This window comes from Neophocaena asiaeorientalis, unplaced genomic scaffold (genome assembly GCF_003031525.2).
Source record: "Neophocaena asiaeorientalis asiaeorientalis breed wild unplaced genomic scaffold, Neophocaena_asiaeorientalis_V1.1 scaffold125, whole genome shotgun sequence".
In the NCBI taxonomy this organism is placed as follows: domain Eukaryota; kingdom Metazoa; phylum Chordata; class Mammalia; order Artiodactyla; family Phocoenidae; genus Neophocaena; species Neophocaena asiaeorientalis.
This window is the reverse complement of record NW_020174425.1, coordinates 779,946-802,109: the sequence shown is the minus strand read 5'-3', so window position 1 is coordinate 802,109 and position 22,164 is coordinate 779,946. Positions and strand designations below refer to the sequence as shown.

At 39.2% G+C, this 22,164-nt stretch overlaps 1 protein-coding gene across 1 annotated transcript in view; it reads left to right on the top strand.

The window, feature by feature from the left end:
- The window catches only part of LOC112407409 (discoidin, CUB and LCCL domain-containing protein 1-like), a 65,398-nt gene that overhangs the window by 26,979 nt on the left and 16,255 nt on the right, over positions 1–22,164 (top strand). Inside the window, exons 3-5 of the mRNA XM_024756685.1 lie at positions 9,811–9,945; positions 11,290–11,341; positions 14,905–14,977. Coding sequence (XP_024612453.1) covers positions 9,811–9,945; positions 11,290–11,341; positions 14,905–14,977 — 260 coding nt within the window. The remainder of the gene's footprint in view (positions 1–9,810; positions 9,946–11,289; positions 11,342–14,904; positions 14,978–22,164) is intronic.

Here is a 22,164-nt window from a genome sequence, read left to right as displayed (position 1 = left end):
TGACACTGAAGAGGGAAGGCTGTGAGTTCATACTGAAGATCATTATTCTCAACTTTAAAACTTGTTAGGGACCCTCTAACCTTTACTGGTTAAGTTCCATTTCCAGTCTTACTGCAAAGAATTCACCCAGAGGTTTGTTTCTGTCACGACTGCTTGTGGGGATCCCAGAGAAACTGTCATTTCTGTTTCCTGATATTTCAAGAAGATTGACTAGGTCCCAGTTTTCCATGAAAGTTGATCTTCCCCCAGGGGCAGAGTTTAGGGCTATTCCTAACCTGCTGGAGGAATCTTGGTGGGAGCCAGATACTGGTTCCTCGGGATCTCAGAGGACCTTGTTCTCACGTAGTTTCAGAGACTTCCCCACCTAGGTCACTGTGGATCAATAACACCAGGCTGGCCTTCAGCATGGATTGAGATGAGCACTTCTGTTTCTATGCAGAGTTTTCAATTGGGCTTAAGAGTGCAGACTCTGGAATTAAACTGCCTGGCTCCAAATTCCTGCCTTACTACTCATTTTTTAATTACATGACCTTGAGCAAATTACTTTCTGTATCTCCGTATCCCCATCTTTAAAATGGGCAAAATGATAGTATCCGCCACATATGGGTGATTGAGGCACATGTATATGTAACTTACAAGAATGATGTCTGGCACATAACAAGCATTCAGTAAATGTTAGCCACCATCATCACTCCCTCCCTACTCCCCTTCCTCCTCTTGCCCTTCCCCCCTTTCCACCCCCTCTTCCTCCCCAATGGCCTTGCACACAGTTTATTCTTCGTCTAAGATGTCTGAGAGCAGAGAACACATCGGTCCCTCAATACCCCGAGCACGCTCCTTCCGTCCAGCAGAGGCTGCGCTGCGGCAGCACACCCCACCCTACCCATCCTGGTGCGTTCCTGGTGACCTAAAGTTACCCAAATCAGTCCAAGCCTGTGGCAGGGGTTCCCTGAGCCAGAAAGAGCTTCGTGGACAGATTTTCTCCATCCAGCTTCATGAGATGAGCCGAGAACCCATGTTCCCTAAGCCCATGGTGCATTCAGTTTGGCTTTTTATTTTCACTGCCACCACCAGTCCACATCTTTGTATCTTTCTTATAGAAAGAGCTTCCTGATTTTCCCCTCTCTCCTTTCACCAGTCTCCATTCCCTCCGGACCATCTAAGATTATCTTGTTAAATATTGTTGTAATAATTTCTTTCTTTCCTTATTTCAAAAATTGTTAATTGTGTCCCACTGTCCATAGACACTTGTTAGCATGGTTCAAGGCTCGGTCGCGCACTCTTCCTACCCACATTTCCAGCCACATCTTTTTAAAAAATTAATTAATTAATTTTTGGCTGCGTTGAGTCTTCGTTGGTGCGCGTGGGCTTTCTCTCGTGCGGCGACCCGGGGTACTCTTTGTTGCAGTGCATGGACTTCTTGTTGCGGTGGCTTCTCTTGTTGCAGGGCACAGGCTCTAGGCTTGTGGGCTAAGTAGTGGTGGCTTGCGGGCTCTAGAGCACAGACTCAATAGTTGTGGTGCGCGGACTTAGTTGCTCTGTGGCATGTGGGGTCTTCCTGGACCAGGGCTCGAACCCATGTCCCCTGCATTGGCAGGCGGATTCTTAACCACTGCACCACCAGGGAAGTCCTCCAGCCACATCTCTGAGTCTCCGCATCTCCTATGCCTTTTCCTAAACACATCACACAGTTTCATGTTCGGTACATTTGATGATGTTATTTCTTCCATGTGTTATTTCTTCCTCTATTTCTTCCCCTGCTTTTCTGCCCTTTCTAACACACACACACACACACACACACACACACACACACAAAGCAAATCCAATGCCCCTTACCCTAGAACCTCCTCTGATGTCCAGCAGCTCCAGTCGGTCCCTCGCCTGGACTCACGTTGCTTTTCTAAGCTGTCAGTGCAGCACCAGTCTCAGGTTGGGATCATTATTTTAGCTTCTCGACCAGATAGGGGGTTTCCTGAGGAAGGAATTGCGTTTTATTCATCCTTTGCTTATCCTCTGTTGCTTAGCGTAGTCTTACACTGGCAGATGCTCAGTCAGCGTTTAACGAGTCTGACTGCATGTAGCTTGATCTTGGCAAACTTTATATATTTAAAAATCTATAAGCTTATAAATTTGAGTGTCTTTTTTCACACTGTAGGAAGATTTACAGTAAGATCCCTCTATCGGGCTTCCCTGGTGGCGCAGTGGTTGAGAGTCCGCCTGCCGATGCAGGGGACACGGGTTCGTGCCCCGGTCCGGGAAGATCCCACATGCCGCGGAGCGGCTGGGCCCGTGAGCCATGGCCGCTGAGCCTGCGCGTCCGGAGCCTGTGCTCCGCAACGGGAGAGGCCACAACAGTGAGAGGCCTGCGTACCGAAAAAAAAAAAAAAAAAAAAGATTCCCCTATCAATAAATATCCCCTCCTCATTTAAAGAAAGACTTGATTTACCTAAAATTTCCAGACTCTACTTATCATATAGAAAAGACCATGAAACAGTAAAGAAGGTGTCTGCAGTGGAGCGTTCATCTGTGCCGTACACTGTCCTTTGGTGCTCCAGAGTTACTCACTTAACCCTTGTAATAGCCCTGTAAGAGGGGGCCTATTATTAGCCTCCACACATAAGGAAACTGAAGCTCAAAGAGGTCAAGTAACTTGCTTACAATCACTTAACTAGATCTGGGATTCAAATCTGGGCATTTGACTCCAGGGATCCCACTTTTAAGCACCGTGCCATTCCCATTCAGGGTGACAAAAGCCATGTGATCCTGTGGCTTGTGCAGAAGAAGTGAGCTGTAGTTCTTGTTCGTTATTTGCTGAATGATGAACAAGAAATGAAGACCTCTGCAGGCCTTCCCCTAGGGGTCTGAGAACCAAATGGAGTTCTGAGAAGTCACTCACGCACAGAGTGCTAGTATGAATTCAAGGTTTAAAAAAATGCATTAGTCAAAAAATTAAGGGAGACATCATGGTCAGTGAACCTAATTGTAGTCAGTTAAATTAGCTGTGTTGTGCTAAATGATTTGCACTATAGAAAAGCCAGGAAGTTCCAGAATTGTTCTCTTACACTTCCTGTACTTCCACCTCCACCCCCAGTATTTTTTTAACCATTGTCAGTGACTTAGAAGTACAACGATATGAAGTCAACCGTTAATATTTATATTACACCAGAAACAAGAGAAATGGGAAAAGTAGGAAATAATACTAAGTGTTTTGACTCATAATTGCAACAAGATTTCTGTGATAATAGTTTAGAATGATACTTATTGCAATATGCAATACCTGGCATATTGCAGTAAGATCTAATCATTATGCCTTGCCTGTTGATTTTTTTAAAAAATTCCAAATAGAGAAAAATGCAAGATTGGCAGCCTCTATTTTATACATGGTCTATGTCTCACAGCCACATTATGGAGATTGCAAAATTCTTAGGACTTTTAATGATAAAGCAAAAGCCTTTGAAGAAGCTTATGGAAAGTTGTTTTGGGCCTCAACCACCTCAGAGGTGCGTTCTCCTCTATGACTGAGGCTACTTTGGTGGAAAATGCTTGAGAAGGACTGATTTTTGTTTGTTTTGCTTTGTTTTGCCTTTTATGCCAAGGTAGAATACAGAAAGAATCGTAAACTTATAAAAAAGGTTATATCAGCCAGAAAGTTCCATGCTAGATGTCTCATTAACATAACCATAATCGTCAAGGAGAGGAAGTATTGGCCTCCACCTCCTCCTCTTCCTCAAACACTTTCCCAGAGATGCACTGTGATTCATTTCAGCCAATTGCCATCTTTTGTTGGGAGAGAAGTAACGGCCTAGGTGGGTTCTGCTGTGAAAGTGCTTCTTGACCTGAGTCCCTAGCCCCAAGTAAAGCCGCACCTTTGTCTAGGAATCCGCCTGGTTCATTTATCATCTGTCACTGATTTTTGTCTGGGAACCAGAGACCAAAACTCTCCAGGGATACCACTTACATTCTTACGTGACTATGGTTTTAATGACACAGTCCAGGAATATCCCTTTTTTTATGCTAATTTCCCTCCTTTTCAAAGAAAATGGCCCTGAAAATTCTGTAATTTTGTACAGTGACCTATTGCAATTAGCAAGCAAGGACAAACCCTGCCATCTGACTGCATAGAAAAAAAAATAACAAAAGGAAAATGGACACAAGTCCAGTGGCGTTTGCAGCTTCGACATTCCTGGAGACTGTTTTATCAGCACGCCTCTGCGCCCAGATCTGGGCCGTGCCAGGTACCACTTCCCTGGCAGCTGGCTGATGGCGTTTCGAGTGGTTGGCTCTGCCAGTGGCTCTCCCAGGGAGCATCACTTCATCTCATTGGCATGTTCTTATCTGTCATGAGAAATTAAATGTGTGCTTAAGATGGTGCTCGTAAGGCTAATGAAGGTTTTTAGGAGTTTTTTGTTGTTGTTCAATTTGATTTATGACAGATCTGTCAAGACTTAAGTTTTCTATTTGCTCTCTGTTTTTCACCCCTGGTTATGGAGAGGGATGGGTCTCTTTGATTTCCTTTAACAGCATGCATACCATTTTTTAAACACATCTTTTTCACAGATGAAACAATAACTTACTGTTGTCAGTTTCGAGATCAAAAGCATAGACCCATCTGTAATGACTTGGAACAGTTACTAAACAAAATTTTACCTTGTAATGTTTGGAGACTTAGGCAGACGGGCCATGGAGAATGCAGCAGGAGGGTAAATTGCTGCACAGATTGTCAGATTGCCAGAGAATCCAGAGGACTGGCTCCAGGCAGCCAGTTCATTCTTCCTTGTAGGACAGTTTGCTTTTATTCACACGTGGGAAGATAAAGGGTTTCCCTTCTCAGCTGCTCATGGAACAGGGGATGTGTTGAGAGGAACTGGCCTACTGTGCTCAAAGCAGGCAGCTCCTAGGGTTCCTGGCCCTTTATTCCTTTTATCCAAGGAATCAGTCCATTGTCTGCTGGCTCTTGGTCTCATGTCTGGTGCCAAATGCCACATGCTATTCCATTTGGTGTCATTGATGGCTTTTCCCACAATCCAGGGTGACTCACTGCATTCCACAAAAGGTAGAGGATTTATTTTTTTTGATTTTTCTGCCTACTTGATGAACTGCCTTTCTGCCGTCTCCCAATCTGGTGGGAATTTGAGACTACAAAGGTGGAACCTGCTTCCCAGACAAGGATAGAGGTGAGGAGGAAGGTCATTGTTAGACAGCAAGTCCAAGTTCTGTGAAACACAGCACTGCCAGTTGTGAAGCAAACCTCTATTCTATGCAGACTGTGAGTCTTACTTTTAGGTCTGCTAGAGGTCTTCAGAACTACTCAAGAAGGTTTGGGGTTCAGTCTGACTGTGAATTGAAACAGGTTTACCAATCTAGGAACACTGCACAGGATGGCAAATATAACCATGGTCAAAGCTAGAAGTCACCTCTGAGCTCTTATTTGGGTTTCCAATGGCATTGTGCATGTTCAAATACAGGTGTAGATCCTTTTGAAAAATTGGGACAGAGAGTACTAACCGTAAATATATCTTTGGGGCAGGTGTGGGTGGTGAAAGGCTTTCATAAGAAAAGATATCCTCCTCCAGGGAGTCTGCTGAAAACTGAGAGCATTGCTTAGGACAGACTCCTTTCATGGTTTCCCATTAATTATTTTTCCCTCTCACTGCCACTCACATTTTTCTATTTTCATCTCTTTTTCCCTTTTAATTCTAGGAATGCAGTTATTAACTTCTAATCTGTGAAAAGGAATCTTTATCTGTCAGACCTTCAGACAGGCAATAATTTGGGTGTTTTGCCAAAGGTGATACCGCAGCCAACCCTCAGCTTCAGTTCCCCACCCTGGGCTACAGCTGCCTCCTGCTGTTGTGACGGCTGTGCCCTGATGAACCTGTCAAATAACTTTTAATGATGGCATTTGTATACACAGGGCATACCCTGTCCTTGCTAGGGTTTAGTTACGTTTTTGCAGCACATCAATGAAAATGTGAGAGGGATGGTGCCTGTGGGGTAACGGTGATTAAAGTGTGTGCGTGTTCCCATTTTCTTTCTTTGAACTTCTTCCAGAAATGTTTACCTACCATGCCTACCATGACTTTGGGAGGATGCAACCAAGTTAGAGTTTTACTATTTTTATGTGGTTTTGATCTAGGAAATTGTATGTATTGTACAACAACTTAGTGTAATGGCATACATTCTTATCTACTTGTGTAAAATATTTATAATTTTGCAACCTTTCCTTTCAACTGTTCCATAAAAATCTTTAAAAAAAATTCCAGTTATTCAACCACGAGAAAGAAGAGCATCCTGTCATTTGCAGCAACATGGATGGACCTTGAGCACATTATGCTGAGTGAGATAAGCTAGGCAGAGAAAGACAAGTACTGTATGATCTCCACTTTTTTAGATATGGAATCTAAAAAAGACAAGTTGGTAAAAACAAAGAATGAAATGGTGGTCATGAGGGGATGGAGGGTGGGAGAATAGGACACATGTTGTTTAAGGGTACAAACTTGCAACGAGTAACAAATAAGCCCTAGAGGTTTAATGTACAGTATAGTGAATATAGACAACGATATTATAATCATCAAACAAGAGACTAGAGATTATTCCAACCCCTAAGAAGAAATGATAATTATGTAATGTGATAGAGGTGCTAATTATCCCTACAATGACAATCATATTAAAATATACAAATGTATCAAATTAACATGTTGTATACCTTACATTATAGTGTTATATGTCAAATATATGTCAACTAAAAAAATTTCAAACAAGTTCTCACTGATTATCAATTTACACTTTTCCTCACTGTTTTTGTTAGAACTCATTGGAATGCAAATAGAAGTTTTAAGGGGAGATTGGTATGGTATCGTCATCATGATTTGGAGAAGAGTATATATGTTGTTATTTCTTCTTGGAAGAAGTAAATATGATTAGAAAAATATTCTGATTTATTAATAGCAACAAGTTACTAGTTATTTCATCTTTGTTCTTAAGTTTGCAAAGTAAGTATCTCACTTACCTGTGCAAAGAACAAATGAATTTGAAACTTATTTAAAACAAACTGAGAATCGGTTGTGTAAGTCAAGCACAGTGATCTGACTCACTTTAATTTTGCAAAAGTGCTTATCATTCTACTTTATTATACAAAAATGGATTTAGTATTAATTGCCTATCTCCCATGCTTGTGAGCACTCTTAAAGATCAAAAAATCCGTATATCTACCACGCTAATGATGTTCTTTTCCTTTCTTGCTTTTCCACACTTTTCTTGCTTCTTCATGCTATTTTGTAATGACAGGATTAAATATTTTATGTATCTTTATAATCATGTTTGGTTTTTAAAAACCAGCTGTTGCAAATAGAAGAACATTTAACTTCATTTTGATTCAAACAATATTTGGAAAGCTGTCCCACGTACAAGGTGTTTGAGATAGTGACGGATATAGAAAAGTCCCTAACCCCATGGAACATTGTCTAAAAGGAAAACAGGCATTATTTGTTTGTTTGTTTGTTTTAATGTATTCATTTATTTAACAAGTACTTAACACTTTATATCCTAGGTACCATTCTAAATAATTTGCAGGTATTAACTCATGTAAGTAATTGTATATGATGAGTGTTTCTAAAGAGAGAAATGATCCTTTTTATTTGGATTTCATTATAATTTAATAATAGGCAACAAGTGAGATCTGGGGCATGTAAACACACAGCATTTCTCTCATTTTATCACATCTTCAGAACGTGACACCTGGACAGGACAGAAGAGAAATTTGATCCCTTATATCAGGAAAGGAAGGCTGAGTTGGGTTCACGATCTTCTGCATCTTTTAGCAGTTTGGTCCCTGTGTTGGCTTTGGCTGGTGTGACTAGTTGTACTCACATTGACTTGGAGTGATCTTTTTCTTCCCTTAACCTCATGTTGTCATTGTTGTTCCATTGACTCTTTCTATACTGTTCTATTTTGGGAGAAGTTGATGAAGAATACCGCTCTTCAAAATTGACTTGCTAACCCCTATTTTTAGAGAAATTATCCTGTCTTGCATACTTGACTTTCAAGATGACAGTTTACAAACTAAACTTCAACTTGAGTACTCTTAGGAAGGTCTTTTTTAAAAAAATTTATTTATCATTTATTTTTGGCTGTGTTGGGTGTTCGTTTCTGTGCGAGGGCTTTCTCTAATTGCGGCGAGCGGGGGCCACTCTTCCTCGCGATGCGCGGGCCTCTCACTATCGCAGCCTCTCTTGTCGCAGAGCACAGGCTCCAGATGCGCAGGCTCAGTAGTTGTGGCTCACGGGCCTAGTTGCTCCGTGGCATGTGGGATCTTTCCAGACCAGGGCTCGAACCCGTGTCCCCTAGCACTGGCAGGCAGATTCTCAACCACTGTGCCACCAGGGAGGCCCTAATTTTGTCTTTTGAAAGTTCATAGAGCTTCCTATTGCTTTTCAAGCAACGTATTTTAGAAACAATATGTTATACTCTTTTTTTTTTTTAACATCTTTATTGCGGTATAATTGCTTTACAATGGTGTGTTAGTTTCTGCTTTATAACAAGGTGAATCAGTTATACATATACATATGTTCCCATATCTCTTCCCTCTTGCGTCTCCCTATGTTATACTCTTAATTGTATAATTTATACTGTGGTATTTCAAAAGCCTTTAGACGTTATTCTGCTTTCTTATAAACTTCATTTTACAAATCAAAATAAATTATATGAGTTAACCAGAAGTTGCTGTTAAGAGTGGTAAAGAAGAGAAAGAGAAGTGTGCAAATTGCATGAGAATAAGATTTTTACCCTGTATTGGACAGTCTTTTAATTCTAGAACTTTCTTTTTCTTTACACTTTTTTAAAAAATTGAAGTATAGTTGATTTACAATGTTGTGTTAGTTTCAGGTGTACAGCAAAGTGGTTTAGTTATACACATATATATATTTTTCAGATTCTTTTCCCTTATAGGTTATTACAAAGTATTGAGTATAGTTCCCTGTGCTATACAGTAGTGGAACTTTCTTGGCAAAAGGGAACTTGTGAGTTTCTTTGAGCAAATTTAGGAGAATATCATTTTTGTGATAACATTTTCTTTACTATCTGTCTTAGTCTCTCCAGTCTGCTGTAACAAAATATCACAGACCGGGTAACCTATGAACAGCAGACATTTATTTCTTACAGTCTGGAGGCTGGGAAGTTCAAGATCATGGTGCCGGCAGATACGGTGTAGTGGATGGTGAGAGCCCCCTTCCTGGTTCATAGCCATCTCCCTGTGTCTGCACATGCTGGAAGGGGCAAGCAAGCTCACTGGGGCCTCCTTTATAAAGGCACTAATCCCATTCATGAGGGCTCTGCCCTTGTGAAACTAAGTACCTCCCAAAGGCCCCACCTCCTAATACTTTTACATTGGGCATTAGGATTTTAACATATGAATTTGGTTGGGACACAAGCATTTAGACCATACTTTAAGCAAATTTAGGAGGTCCCTAGAATATCACTTTTCTTAACTAAATATATTTGATTTTTGTTTGTTAGTCACCTTCTTATAAACATCGAAACCTATCTCTTGTGTTGTTCACAATTAACTAGTTCCAAGCTGTTTCTTATCTAGAATTGGCCGCTTCCCCCATCTTGTTTCTCTGTATAATCGGTTTACAATCAGTCACTAATTCTTAGTCTCAGTATGAAGCAAAATTTCAGTTGGGTAAAGATTATAATCTTATGTGTATGTGTTGTCTGGTAAATTTGACATTTAAGGGAAAAAGATGTATATACCAATTCTTTGTACTGGTCTAAATTTTGAAATGAGCTACAAGTGTGCTTTGTTTTTAGGTCCGTATTGTGGAAGCATGGCTGTGCCCAAAGAACTTTTGCTGAACACCAGTGAAGTAACTGTTCGCTTTGAGAGTGGATCCCACATTTCTGGGCGGGGTTTTTTGCTAACCTATGCCAGCAGCGACCATCCAGGTATAGCAGAAGGACCAGCATAAATCTGTAAACCTTTATCTGTCTTAGAATTCCTCTTGCTAGTCACCATCTCCGGACAGAGCCGTGACCTCAGATCCAGAATTAAGATGTGAGGGAAGAGAGGAATTCAGTGTCTTTGTAAGTAGTTAGGTCTGAACTGAACACTTTCATAGCCCATGTTAGACTGATCTGCTGACTTATGTGGGAGAGGGTTGATCTCATTTTCCTAGAAATCATGGATTGTGTATCTTTGGGGCTACCCTCCTGACCCTCCTAAGGTCTGGCTGTTCTCTGGAGCTCTCCACCAACCCCTTTGTTAGCTTAGGGGACAAGCCTTTTAACCAGCGACACCCCCCCCCACTCCATACACACCAGTGCACCAGCATGGGAGCATGCAAGTATGAGGAGGAGAAAGTGACTGTCACCAAGTGCCCTACCCATCCAGCTAGCGCGTGAGCGGGAGAGAAGGGGAGCATGAATATTGATGGGAAAGGAAAGCGTGGCCTCCCATCCAGGCCTCGAACTCCAGAGTAATTTCCATGCAGCCCAGGGTCTGCCAGGGCCACAGAGGTGCCCAGAGTTTCTGCTGTCAGGCCCCTCCTGCAGAAATACTCTGGGAAGGGGGTACCCCATTCATTTCTCACTCAGCCAATCAGATCTGAGCAATATCCTAGCAGGCCCCTGCATGGCCGGTGTTCAGCATACGTTTCTCCCTAAGAACTACTGAAATGATTAAGGAAAGAAAGAACTTCTGCAGCAAGTGTGGAATATTTTGGAAACTATACTAGGTCCATCTAAAAGCACCAAAATCCACAGTATCTTAGAGTTTCCATTGCTGAGTATTAGTTCAGTTCTATAAATTGCTCCAGAGAGCACGCTGCTTTTAAGTCCTTGGTCCTCATTGATCAAAGCTGATAGGCTCTTTGCTTTCTCACTAAACTCCTGGCCCTGTGGTCGCTCGATTGCCACTAGCTAGATTGTTAAATTAAGATGTTCCTGAACCTTCTCTGAACCACACTGGGCTCTTGAAATGGTTTTCCTCCTGCCAGGGGAGCTTATACACATGGCCTTTTGTAGGTATGTAGTGAATAGTAACTAACCAGTGTTGGTTAGTTGGAAATAGATTCTGTTGTCATTCACTGGATAAATACTGAAGAACCATCACTGATGGTAGAAAAGAAAAATGAAGGGAACTGATGAAATCCTGGGGATAGTGGGTCCGTTTTTATTTATTTTTAAACAGAAGAGTTCAGATAACTAGATAACGAATAAATACTTTTCAAAAACGGTTTCATTTTAAAAGAAATCTTTAGAGCTGATTGCAATTATCTTTATTTATGACAGATTTAATAACGTGTTTGGAACGAGCTAACCATTATTTGAAGACAGAATACAGGTAAATACAGTGTCCTAGCTGTGCTGCAGTCATTTGTTGCTGAATATTTTGTTTTCCTTGACATTAAACCAGATAAAGTACCTTATTTGTACTTAATTTAATTTAAAAAAATCATCTATGTTGTAACTAATTAGGAATATTTGAAATGGTTTCTTATACAGCAGAGATCAGCAAACTTTCTGTCAAAGTCCAGATAATAAATACTTTAGGTTTTGCAGGCTGTGCAGTCTCTTTTGCATCTGTTCATACAGTTTCTGCTGCCTTTGTAGTGCAGAAGCAGCCATAGACAGTATATATGTGAACGAATGAGCATGGCTGTGTTCCAAAAAAACTTCCTTTATTTCAAAAAAAAAAAGGCGCTGGCTGGATTTGGCCCATGGGTCACAGTTTGCTGACCCTTGAGTTCTACTCTAGTACCAATGAGCCAAAATGGAGTCTAGAGTGCATTTTTTTTTTACTGGGCCAGCATTTGGGAGTGACTTTTGTAATTCTGGAAGGGTTCATTTTATCTTTCCCACAAAAAGAGACCTACTGAGAATAGGAGATGAAAATTTTCATCCCAGCTTTACTTTAACTGGAAAAATGACTTAATCTCTTAGATGTACATTTTCTCATCTGTAAAGTAAGTCTAGAGGGGGATTTCTCAGCCTTGGCACTATTGATATTTTGGATTGGGTGATTTGCTGTTGTGTGCATTGTGGGTGTTTAGCAGCATCCCTGGCCTATATGAGCCAGTCATGATAAATTTCTCCAGACGTTTCCAAAGGTCTGCTGGTGGGCAGAAATCACTCCTAGTTGAGAACCACTGGTCTATAGGTCATTATCAACAAAAACACTAACAACAACTCTAACTCATTAGAGTGTTTTCTTAGTACCAGGTACAGCTCTCTGGAGTTAGCATCTAGATAGCTCATGTGAATGTTCCAGTACGCCGACCAGGCAGGTTCTGTTTTACCCCAGAAACAGAGGCACAAAGCAATTAAGTAACCTGCTTAGGGCTACACAATAAATAAGAATGCCCCAAAAGTCAAGCTTAAGAGTCCATGGTCCTATCCATCTGATACTCTAATAAATGAGATTCTTTTATATGCAGAATCAACTCTAGTGTTTACTAATATGAAGGTCAGTTGAGAAAAGACAAAAATGAAAATGACCAGTAATTAAATGTTGCCCTTAAAGTTGCTGTTCATCCAATGCAGACATTCAGCAGCATTTTCTTTCCAGCCATACGTGTACAGTCCCAGGGGTGACAGGGCCTCTGGGCATCAATAGTCATTTCCTATCCTCTTAGAGAAAGGAATATATTCAGCCCTACAGTGTGATGTTATGGTGTCATATCATCTAAGCTGTAGCCCAGCCTATTTGTGGAGTTTAGTTAAAGATGAGGTATGATGACTAGTACAGGGCCATAATCCTTCATCCATAATTGTGAAATGCAGAAAGCTTTAAAAGTCAAAAGATTTTTGTAACTCATTTGGTGGCAGTACCTGATTAATGTGACCTTAAATTCATCTGACAGCAAAATTGGACTAAATTAAACATGAAGCTATTTTGTCTTTATGTATTTGACCTAATATGACTATCCATATATTTGATACAGAGATATTAATGTTTTGATTAATATTTGCAGACCTCAGTGGCGTCATACATCATATACATTATTGGCACTGTTTTACTTTTCTAAAATCCCCAAAATTCTGAATTCTGAAATACATCTGGCTCTAAGGGCTAGGATAAGGAACTGTAAACCTGTAATAGGATTTCCATTCTTTCTGTTTCTTAATTCCTTGATTATTGCTGTAGTGCTGGATTCCACTAGGTCAATGAGGAAGAATTATGAACCGTTTATTTGGGTAGTTTTGATAATTAGATTCTGTTACACATCTAATTTGCTAAGTCAGCAGGAGGAAACTGAGAGGAAATGAAATAAAAGCAACTGCTGTTTTGGAATCTGCTTGGGCTGGTACATTCTTCTTGAACAAACCAAGCAGACATTATTGTAATAAGGTATATATAGAAACAAGGGCCTATGGCATTCATCTTTAAAGGTGTCAATGTTCACATAATATTTTGAGTTTCCTTTTGCACGTCGTTTTAGATGTATGGTTGTCTCTCATGGCCTATTGATATGTTGATGCTTGAAGGAGCTACAGAAGAGGAAACTGAATTTAAGGGGGATTATATGCAATATTCGGGGTCACATAGCTAGTTAGGTAGTAACAGAGCCTGGGTCAACACACCCTAAGCCAGAGCCATCCATATCATATGCCATGACATGTTTCTGAAAAATGACTCTTAAGTAAATGAAATCCTAATTTTAAATGTACCTCTTCTAGTCAAACTCATAGAAACAGAAAGTAGTTACTGGGGGCTGGAGGTTAGGGGAAATAGGGAAAGGTTGATAAAAGGGTATAAACTTTCAGCTATGAAGATGAATAAGGTCTGAGGATCTAATGTATAACATGGTGACTGTAGCTGATAACACCATATTGTGTAATTGAAATTTGTTAAGAGAGTAGAACTTAAATATTCTCACCAAAAAAAAATATACATATATATACGTACGTGTGTGTGTGTGTGTGTGTGTGTGTGTGTGTGTGTGTGTGTGTGTGTGTGAGGTGATGGCTGTGTTTAACTAGATGGGAGGAATTCTTTCAGTGTATACGTATATCAAATCGTCATGATGCACACTTTAAATATTTTACAATTTTGTTTGTCAACTCTACCCCAGTAAAGCTGAAAAAATATACACCTTTTTTCTGACTGCAAAAGTAATTTATAACTAATGTAGACCATCACTCTCCAGGCATTTAAACTTGACTAATTCAAATTGAGGTGTGCTGTAAGTATAAAATATACTGCAGATTTTGCAGACTTATTTAAAAAAAAAAGACTGGAAATATCTTGATAATTTTTCTGTTCATTACATGTGGAAATGATACATTTTGAATATATTAGGTTAAACAAAATATATGAGTAATATTAATATTAATTTTGCCTGTTTCTTTTGATTTTTTTAATGTGGCTACTAGAATATTTAAATTAACATGTATGGCTTCCATTATGTTCCAGTTGGGTAATGCTAGTAGAGTGAATCCAAATTTACAGAGTTAGTAACACAGAAAGTGATAGTTTCTCAAACTCCTACACTCAGAGCGAATCCAGAGATATTCTTCCTTGTTTTCTTTTTATCCATAGAAAACATAAATTGTTATTTAACCGTTTCTTTTCATAAAAACAGGATTATGCTATATATACTGTATTTAGAAACTTTACCTTTTTACTTAACATTTCTTGGACCCCTTAAAATCAATTAAGATGCTTTAGGGAAGCTCATTGTTTAATAGAGTTTATAATGAATTTTGATATAAAACAAATAATTGTGTAAAACTTGCCTTCAGGTGAACATTTTAGATAAGTCTGTGTTTTCACAAATCAGGTTTCTGATTTGTCATTAAAGAAAGATATTCCTGCATGTTGTATAGAGGAGAGAAAATACTTTTAAGTATAATTTCACACTAAGTACGACCTAATAAAATATAAACTCTTTATTTTTTTTCCAGCAAGTTCTGCCCAGCTGGTTGTAGAGACATAGCAGGAGATATTTCTGGGAATGTGGTGCATGGATATAGAGATGTAAGTAATTGAGGGTAATTTTATGGCAGGGAGGAAATTAAAAAGAGTTAGTGCTTGTTGCTCTGCCTAAATTCTTTATAAAGTAAAGTCAAATAAGATATAAAACTTTGTAGATAGATGCACAGTTCTCTTCTGAGAATAAATGAAATAAGTATAAAAACCAAGGTTATTCATGGCATTCATTCCTACAGTTAAGCATACTATAAATGAAATGGTAAACAAAACCCTTTATATTATTTATATTTATATTAATTATACCTAAGGGTATAATTCCATCCAATTTTTATAAGAGATCATCCTTTTGTTATAATTTATTTCTTTATTTTAATGCTCCAATTGATTCATGTAATACAGCCAAGGACATGAACATTTTACATCACAGAATAGTGACATTATATCTAGGACCAGTGAAGCCATATGCCCTGCTCATATATATTATTCCCCTCCCTACTTGCACTCCAATTTTTAATGCCTATTGAAACTCTCTGGGTGATATAAATTGTTCCCAGAAAAAAATAAATTCACAAGAAATCATTTTTCTAAAGTATATATCTTATATCCAGATACACAATCCTTTATTTCTTACTATTTACAGATTTCTATCCTGGAAATCTGATACCTGATTTTTTAAAATTTGCTATTCAAAATAGTTGGGTTTATAGCTTACGGGAAGGGGCTTGAGTTATTAGAAATGTGAAAATCTATATAGTGATGGAACTTTTCTAAGAGTTCTTTATGCACGGAGAAAACATACATGTTCTAGGAGATTGATCACATATCTCCAGCAGGAGGAAAAAAACTTGGCTTTAATTTTGCTTTCAGTACATCCTGATTCTGGAAGCAGCAGGTTTTGTGATTTTGCTTTGTTTCCTTTTTCTTGTGTTGTCTTAATTTACAAGATTGACACAGGATATTTACTTGGACTAGAAACTGAATCTTAAAATGATTTACACTACCTCAATTTGAAAATATACTCGGCACAGGCTGAAGTCCTAGATGACTTCAGGAAATTAACCAAAAGAACTAAAAAGTTGAGGTATAGTTTTCTCCCCCTAGCAATATAAAGTTTTAATGTATTATCTTCCTGTCCTGTATAAGAAACTTAAGAATTATATGCAGAAAGAGAAATAGCATTGTTTCTTTCTTGCTTTATTTGTTGATCTCACCTCCTCTTGACAGAGCTCTCTTTTTCAGAGTAACAGGTTAATGGTTTCCTGGGTGGTAGGCCTCAGTACATGATCTGGAAGTGCTAACAAACAGGTTTCCTATTTGACGCACTAACTGGTTTTACACCATTTGCTTCCAGTATGATTTCATCTGGAGGGAAAATTTGTATTTTGAAAACAATCTCTTCAAAGAAGTCTGATTAGTGTCTTTTTTTGGTATATGTTGATACTGTGTGTATGTTAGATATCTATTGTTACATGACTGTTACCAAAAACTTAGAAGCTTGAAACAACACATGTATTCTCTCTCATGTTCTGTGGGTCAGGAGTTTGAGCGTGGCCTGCTGAGTTTGAGTGAGGGACACTCACAAGGGGGTATCCAAGGTGACACAAGGGTGTCAGTGGGGCTGCAGTTTCATCTGAGGCTTGACTAGGAAAATACTTGTTTCTAAGCTCACATGGTGTTGGCAGCATTCAGTTACTGATGGGTTGTTGGATTGAGGACCTCAGTTTCTTCCTGGATTTTGGTTGGAGGCTGTCCTCAGCTCCTTACCATGTGGACCTCCCCAGCATGGCTACTTGCTTTTTTCTTTTTCTTTCTCCCTCTGATTATCTTCTCTCCGCCGTCTGTGTACCATCTTTATTTTTTTTAATTTTATTGATGTATGGTTACTGTATAATATTATACGTTACAGGTGTGCAGTGCAATATAGTGACTCACAGTTTTTTTTACGTCTTTATTGGAGTATAATTGCTTTACAACGGTGTGTTAGATTCTGCTTTATAACAAAGTGAATCAGCTGTACATATACATATGTCCCCATATCTCTTCCCGCTTGTGTCTCCCTCCCTCCCACCCTCTCTATCCCACCCCGCTAGGTGGTCACGAAGCACCGAGCTGATCTCCCTGTGCTATGCGGCTGCTTCCCACTAGCTATCTATTTTACATGTGGTAGTGTATATATGTCCATGCCACTCTCTCACTTTGTCCCAGCTTACCCTTCCCCCTCCCCATATCTTCAAGTCCATTCTCTAGTAGGTCTGTGTCTTTATTCCTGTTTTGCCCCTAGGTTCTTCATGACCATTTTTTTTCCTTAGATTCCATATATATGTGTTAGCATACGGTATTTGTTTTTCTCTTTCTGACTTACTTCACTCTGTATGAGAGACACCAAGTACCTCCACCTCACTACAAATAACTCAATTTCGTTTCTTTTTATGGCTGAGTAATATTCCATTGTATATATATGCCACATCTTCTTTATGGCTTAGGTAGCTTCCATGTCCTTTCTTTTTTCTCCTTAGGTAGGTTTATTCTTAGGTATTTTATTTTTTTTTCTTGCATTGGTAAATGGGAGTGTTTCCTTAATTTCTCTTTCAATTTTTCATCATTAGTGTATATGAATTCAAGAAGTTTCTGTGCATTAATTTTGTATCCTGCTACTTTACCAAATTCATTGATTAGCTCTAGTATTTTTCTGGTAGAGTCTTTAGGATTCTCTATGTATAGTATAATGTCATCTGCAAAGAGTGACAGCTTTATTTCTTCTTTTCCAATTGGATTCACTTTATTTCTTTTTCTTCTCTGATTACTGTGGCTAAAACTTCCAAAACTATGTTGAATAATAGTGGTGAGAGTGGGCAACCTTGTCCCTGATCTTAGTGGAAATGGTTTCAGTTTTTCACCATTGAGAACAGTGTTGGCTGTGGGTTTGTCATATATGGCCTTTATTATGTTGAGGTAAGTTCCCTCTATGCCTACTTTCTGCACGGTTTTTATCATAAATAGGTGTTGAATTATGTCAAAAGCTTTTTCTGCATCGATTGAGATGATCATATGGTTTTTATCCTTCAGTTTGTTAGTATCGTGTATCACATTGACTGATTTGCATATATTGAAGAATCCTTGCAATCCAGGGATAAACCCCACTTAATCATGGTATACGATCCTTTTAATGGGCTGCTGGATTCTGTTTGCTAGTATTTTGTTGAGGATTTTTACATCTGTGTTCATCAGTGATATTGGCCTGTAGTTTTCTTTCTTTGTGACATCTCTGCCTGGTTTTGTTATCAGGGTGATGGTGGCTTTGTAGAATGCGTTTGGGAGTGTTCCTCCCTCTGCTATATTTTGGAAGAGTTTGAGATGGATAGGTGTTAGCTCTTCTCTAAATGTTTGATAGAATTCGTGTGTGAAGCCATCTGGTCCTGGGGTTTTGTTTGTTGGAAGACTTTTAATCACAATTACAATTTCATTGCTTGTGATTGGTCTGTTTATATTTTCTGTTTCTTCTTGGTTCAGCCTTGGAAGGTTGTGCTTTTCTAAGAATTTGTCCATTTCTTCCAGGTTGTCCATTTTATTGGCATATAGTTGCTTGTAGTAATCTCTCATGATCCCTTGTATTTCTGTAGTGTCAGTTGTTACTTCTTTTTGATTTCTAATTTTATTGATTTGAGTCTTCTCCCTTTTTTTCTTGATGAGTCTGGCTAATGGGTGATCAATTTTGTTTATCTTTTCAAAGAACTAGCTTTTAGTTTTATTGATCTTTGCTATTGTTTCCTTCATTTCTTTTTCATTTATTTTTGATCTGATCTTTATGATTTCTTTCCTTCTGATAACTTTGGGGGTTTTTGTTCTTCTTTCGCTAATTGCTTTAGGTGTAAGGTTAGGTTGTTTATTTGAGATGTTCCTTGTTTCTTGAGGTAGGATTGTATTGCTATAAACTGCCCCCTTAGAACTGTTTTTGCTGCATCCCATAGGTTGTGGGCCGTCATGTTTTCATTGTCATTTGTTTCTAGGTATTTTTTGATTTCCTCTTTGATGTCTTCAGTGATCTCTTGGTTATTTACTAGTGTATTGTTTAGCCTCCATGTGTTTGTATTTTTTACAGATTTTTTTTTTCCTGTAATTGATATCTAGTCTCATAGCGCTGTGGTCAGAAAAGATACTTGATACGATTTCAATTTTCTTAAATTTACAAAGGCTTGATTTGTGACCCAAGATATGATCTATCCTGGAGAATGTTCCATGAGCACTTGAGAAGAAAGTGTATTCTGTTGTTTTTGGATGGAATGTCCTATAAATATCAATTAAGTCCATCTTGTTTAATGTATCATTTAAAGCTCGTTTCCTTATTTTTTTCATTTGATCTGTCCATTGGTGAAAGTGGGGTGTTAAAGTCCTTACTATGATTGTGTTAATGTCGATTTCCCATTTTATGGCTATTAGCATTTGCCTTATGTATTGAGGTGCTCCTATGTTGGGGGCATAAATGTTTACAATTGTTATATCTTCTTCTTGGATTGATCCCTTGATCATTATGTAGTGTCCTTCTTTGTCTCTTGTAATAGTCTTTATTTTAAAGTCTATTTTGTCTGATATGAGAATTGTTACTCCAGGTTTCTTTTGATTTCCATTTGCATGGAATATCTTTTTCTATCCCCTCACTTTTGGTCTGTATGTGTCCCTAGGTCTGAAGTGGGTCTCTTGTAGACAGCATATATATGGGTCTTGTTTTTGTATCCATTCAGCCAGTCTGTGTCTTTTGGTTGGAGCATTTAATCCATTTCCTTTTTTTTTTTTTTTTTGCATTACGCGGGCCTCTCACTGTTGTGGCCTCTCCCGTTGTGGAGCACAGGCTCCGGACGCGCAGGCTCAGCGGCCATGGCTCACGGGCCCAGCCGCTCCGCGGCATGTGGGATCTTCCCGGACCGGGGCACGAACCTGTGTCCCCTGCATCGGCAGGTGGACTCTGAACCACTGCGCCACCAGGGAAGCCCCTAATCCATTTCCTTTTAAGGTAATTATTGATATGTATGTTCCTATTACCATTTTCTTAATTGTTTTGGGTTTGTTATTGTAGGTCTTTTCCTTCTCTTGTGTTTCCTGTCTAGAGAAGTTCCTTTAGCATTTGTTGTAAAACTGGCTTGGTGGTGCTGAATTCTTTTAACTTTTGCTTGTCTGTGAAGGTTTTAATTTCTTCATCGAATCTGAATGAGATCCTTGCTGGGTAGAGTAATCTTGGTTGTAGGTTTTTCCCTTTCATCACTTTAAATATGTCCAGCCACTCCCTTCTGGCTTGCAGAGTTTCTGCTGAAAGATCAGCTGTTATCCTTATGGGGATTCCCTTGTATGTTATTTGTTGCTTTTCCCTTGCTGTTTTTAATATTTTTTCTTTGAATTGAATTTTTGATAGTTTGATTAATATGTGTCTTGTGTTTCTCCTTGGATTTATCCTGTATGGGACTCTCTGCACTTCCTGCACTTGATTGTCTATTTCCTTTCCCATATTAGGGAAGTTTTCAACTATAATCTCTTCAAATATTTCTCAGTCCCTTTCTTTTCTCTTCTTCTTCTGGGACCCCTATAATTCAAATATTGGTGCGTTTAATGTTGTCCCAGAGGTATCTGAGACTGTCTTCAATTCTTTTCATTCTTTTTTATTTATTCTGCTCTACAGTAGTTATTTCCACTATTTTATCTTCCAGGTCACTTATCCGTTCTTCTGCCTCACTTATTCTGCTATTGATTCCTTCTAGAGAATTCTTAATTTCATTTCTTGTGTTGTTCATCATTGTTTGTTTTGCTCTTTAGTTCTTCTAGGTCCTTGTTAAACATTTCTTGTATTTTCACCATTCTATTTCCAAGATTTTCTTTACTATCATTATTCTGAATTCTTTTTCAGGTAGACTGCCTGTTTCCTCTTCATTTGTTAGGTCTGGTGGGTTTTTGCCTTGCTCCTTCATCTGCTGGGTATTTCTCTGTCTTCTCATTTTACTTACCTTACTGTGTTTGTGGTCTCCTTTTCCCAGGCTGCAGGCTCGTAGTTCCCGTTGTTTTTGGTGTCTGCCCCCAGTGGGTAAGGTTGGTTCAGTGGGTTGTGTAGGTTTCCTGTTGGAGGGGACTAGTGCGTGTGTTTTGGTGGATGAGGCTGGATCTTGTCTTTCTGGTGGGCAGGTCCACGTCTGGTGGTGTGTTTTGGGGTGTCTGTGGACTTATTTTAGGCAGCCTCTGCTAATGGGTGGGGTTGTGTTCCTGTCTTGCTAGTTGTTGGGCACAGGGTGTCCAGCACTGTTGCTTGCTGGTCCCTGAGTGGAGCTGGGTCTTAGCGTTGAGATGGAGCTCTCTGTGACAGCTTTTGCTGTTTGATATTACAAGGGGCAGGGAGGTCTCTTGTGGACCAGTGTACTCAACTCGGCTCTCCCACGTCAGAGGCTCAGGCTTGACATGCGGCCGGAGCATCAAGACCCTGCCAGCCACACGGTAATCATTCTTTCACGTGGTGGACCAACAGTGGGGCAGGGAGAGTGGTTTGTCCAGGCTAAAATCCAGCTGGAGGAGGTCATGGAGAGGACATACTGGTTGGACGGAGACGTGGACCCAGGCAATTCAGCAGCTCAACTATCAGGTTAGCGGAGGCACCTTCCACCTAAAATGTTTATATTACATTTTAATACTTTGTTAATACTTTTTCGTACAAGTTGATTTTTCCTAAAGGAAGACTTAAGAAAATACTCCAGTTCTGGGATGATTCGATAACTGCTTTGAGAGTTAAGTCTTCTCATGCTGATCTGCTTGGCCATCTTTGTGGCTCAGTGAACTTCAGGGATGCTTAGTTCCATCAACCTTCAAGTTCATGAGTCTTGCATGTGTTCTCCTCAAGTGTCCATTGCATTCCCTTCCCTGAAGAGTTACATTTAAATTATTTTGTTTAAGGTAATCACTAATTAACATAGACTTTCCTATATTTACATTTTGGCGAGGTTTAGACCTCAAAATAGCTAGAGAATAAAATATAAATCTCCTGTTCAAAAGGAAATTTTTAAAAAGCAGGTTCAGTGAGTGTGAATTTTAAAAATTGATACCAAAAAATCCCCAACTTTAGAAAACATCAATTTTATTTAAGTTAGTGGGTGAGCAAGTGATTTCTTTTAAGGAAATAACTCAGGAAAGGGCTGATAATTTTTTTTTTTTTTTTTTTTTTTTTTGGGGTCGCGGTTCTTTTTTTCTTTTTTTTTTTTTCC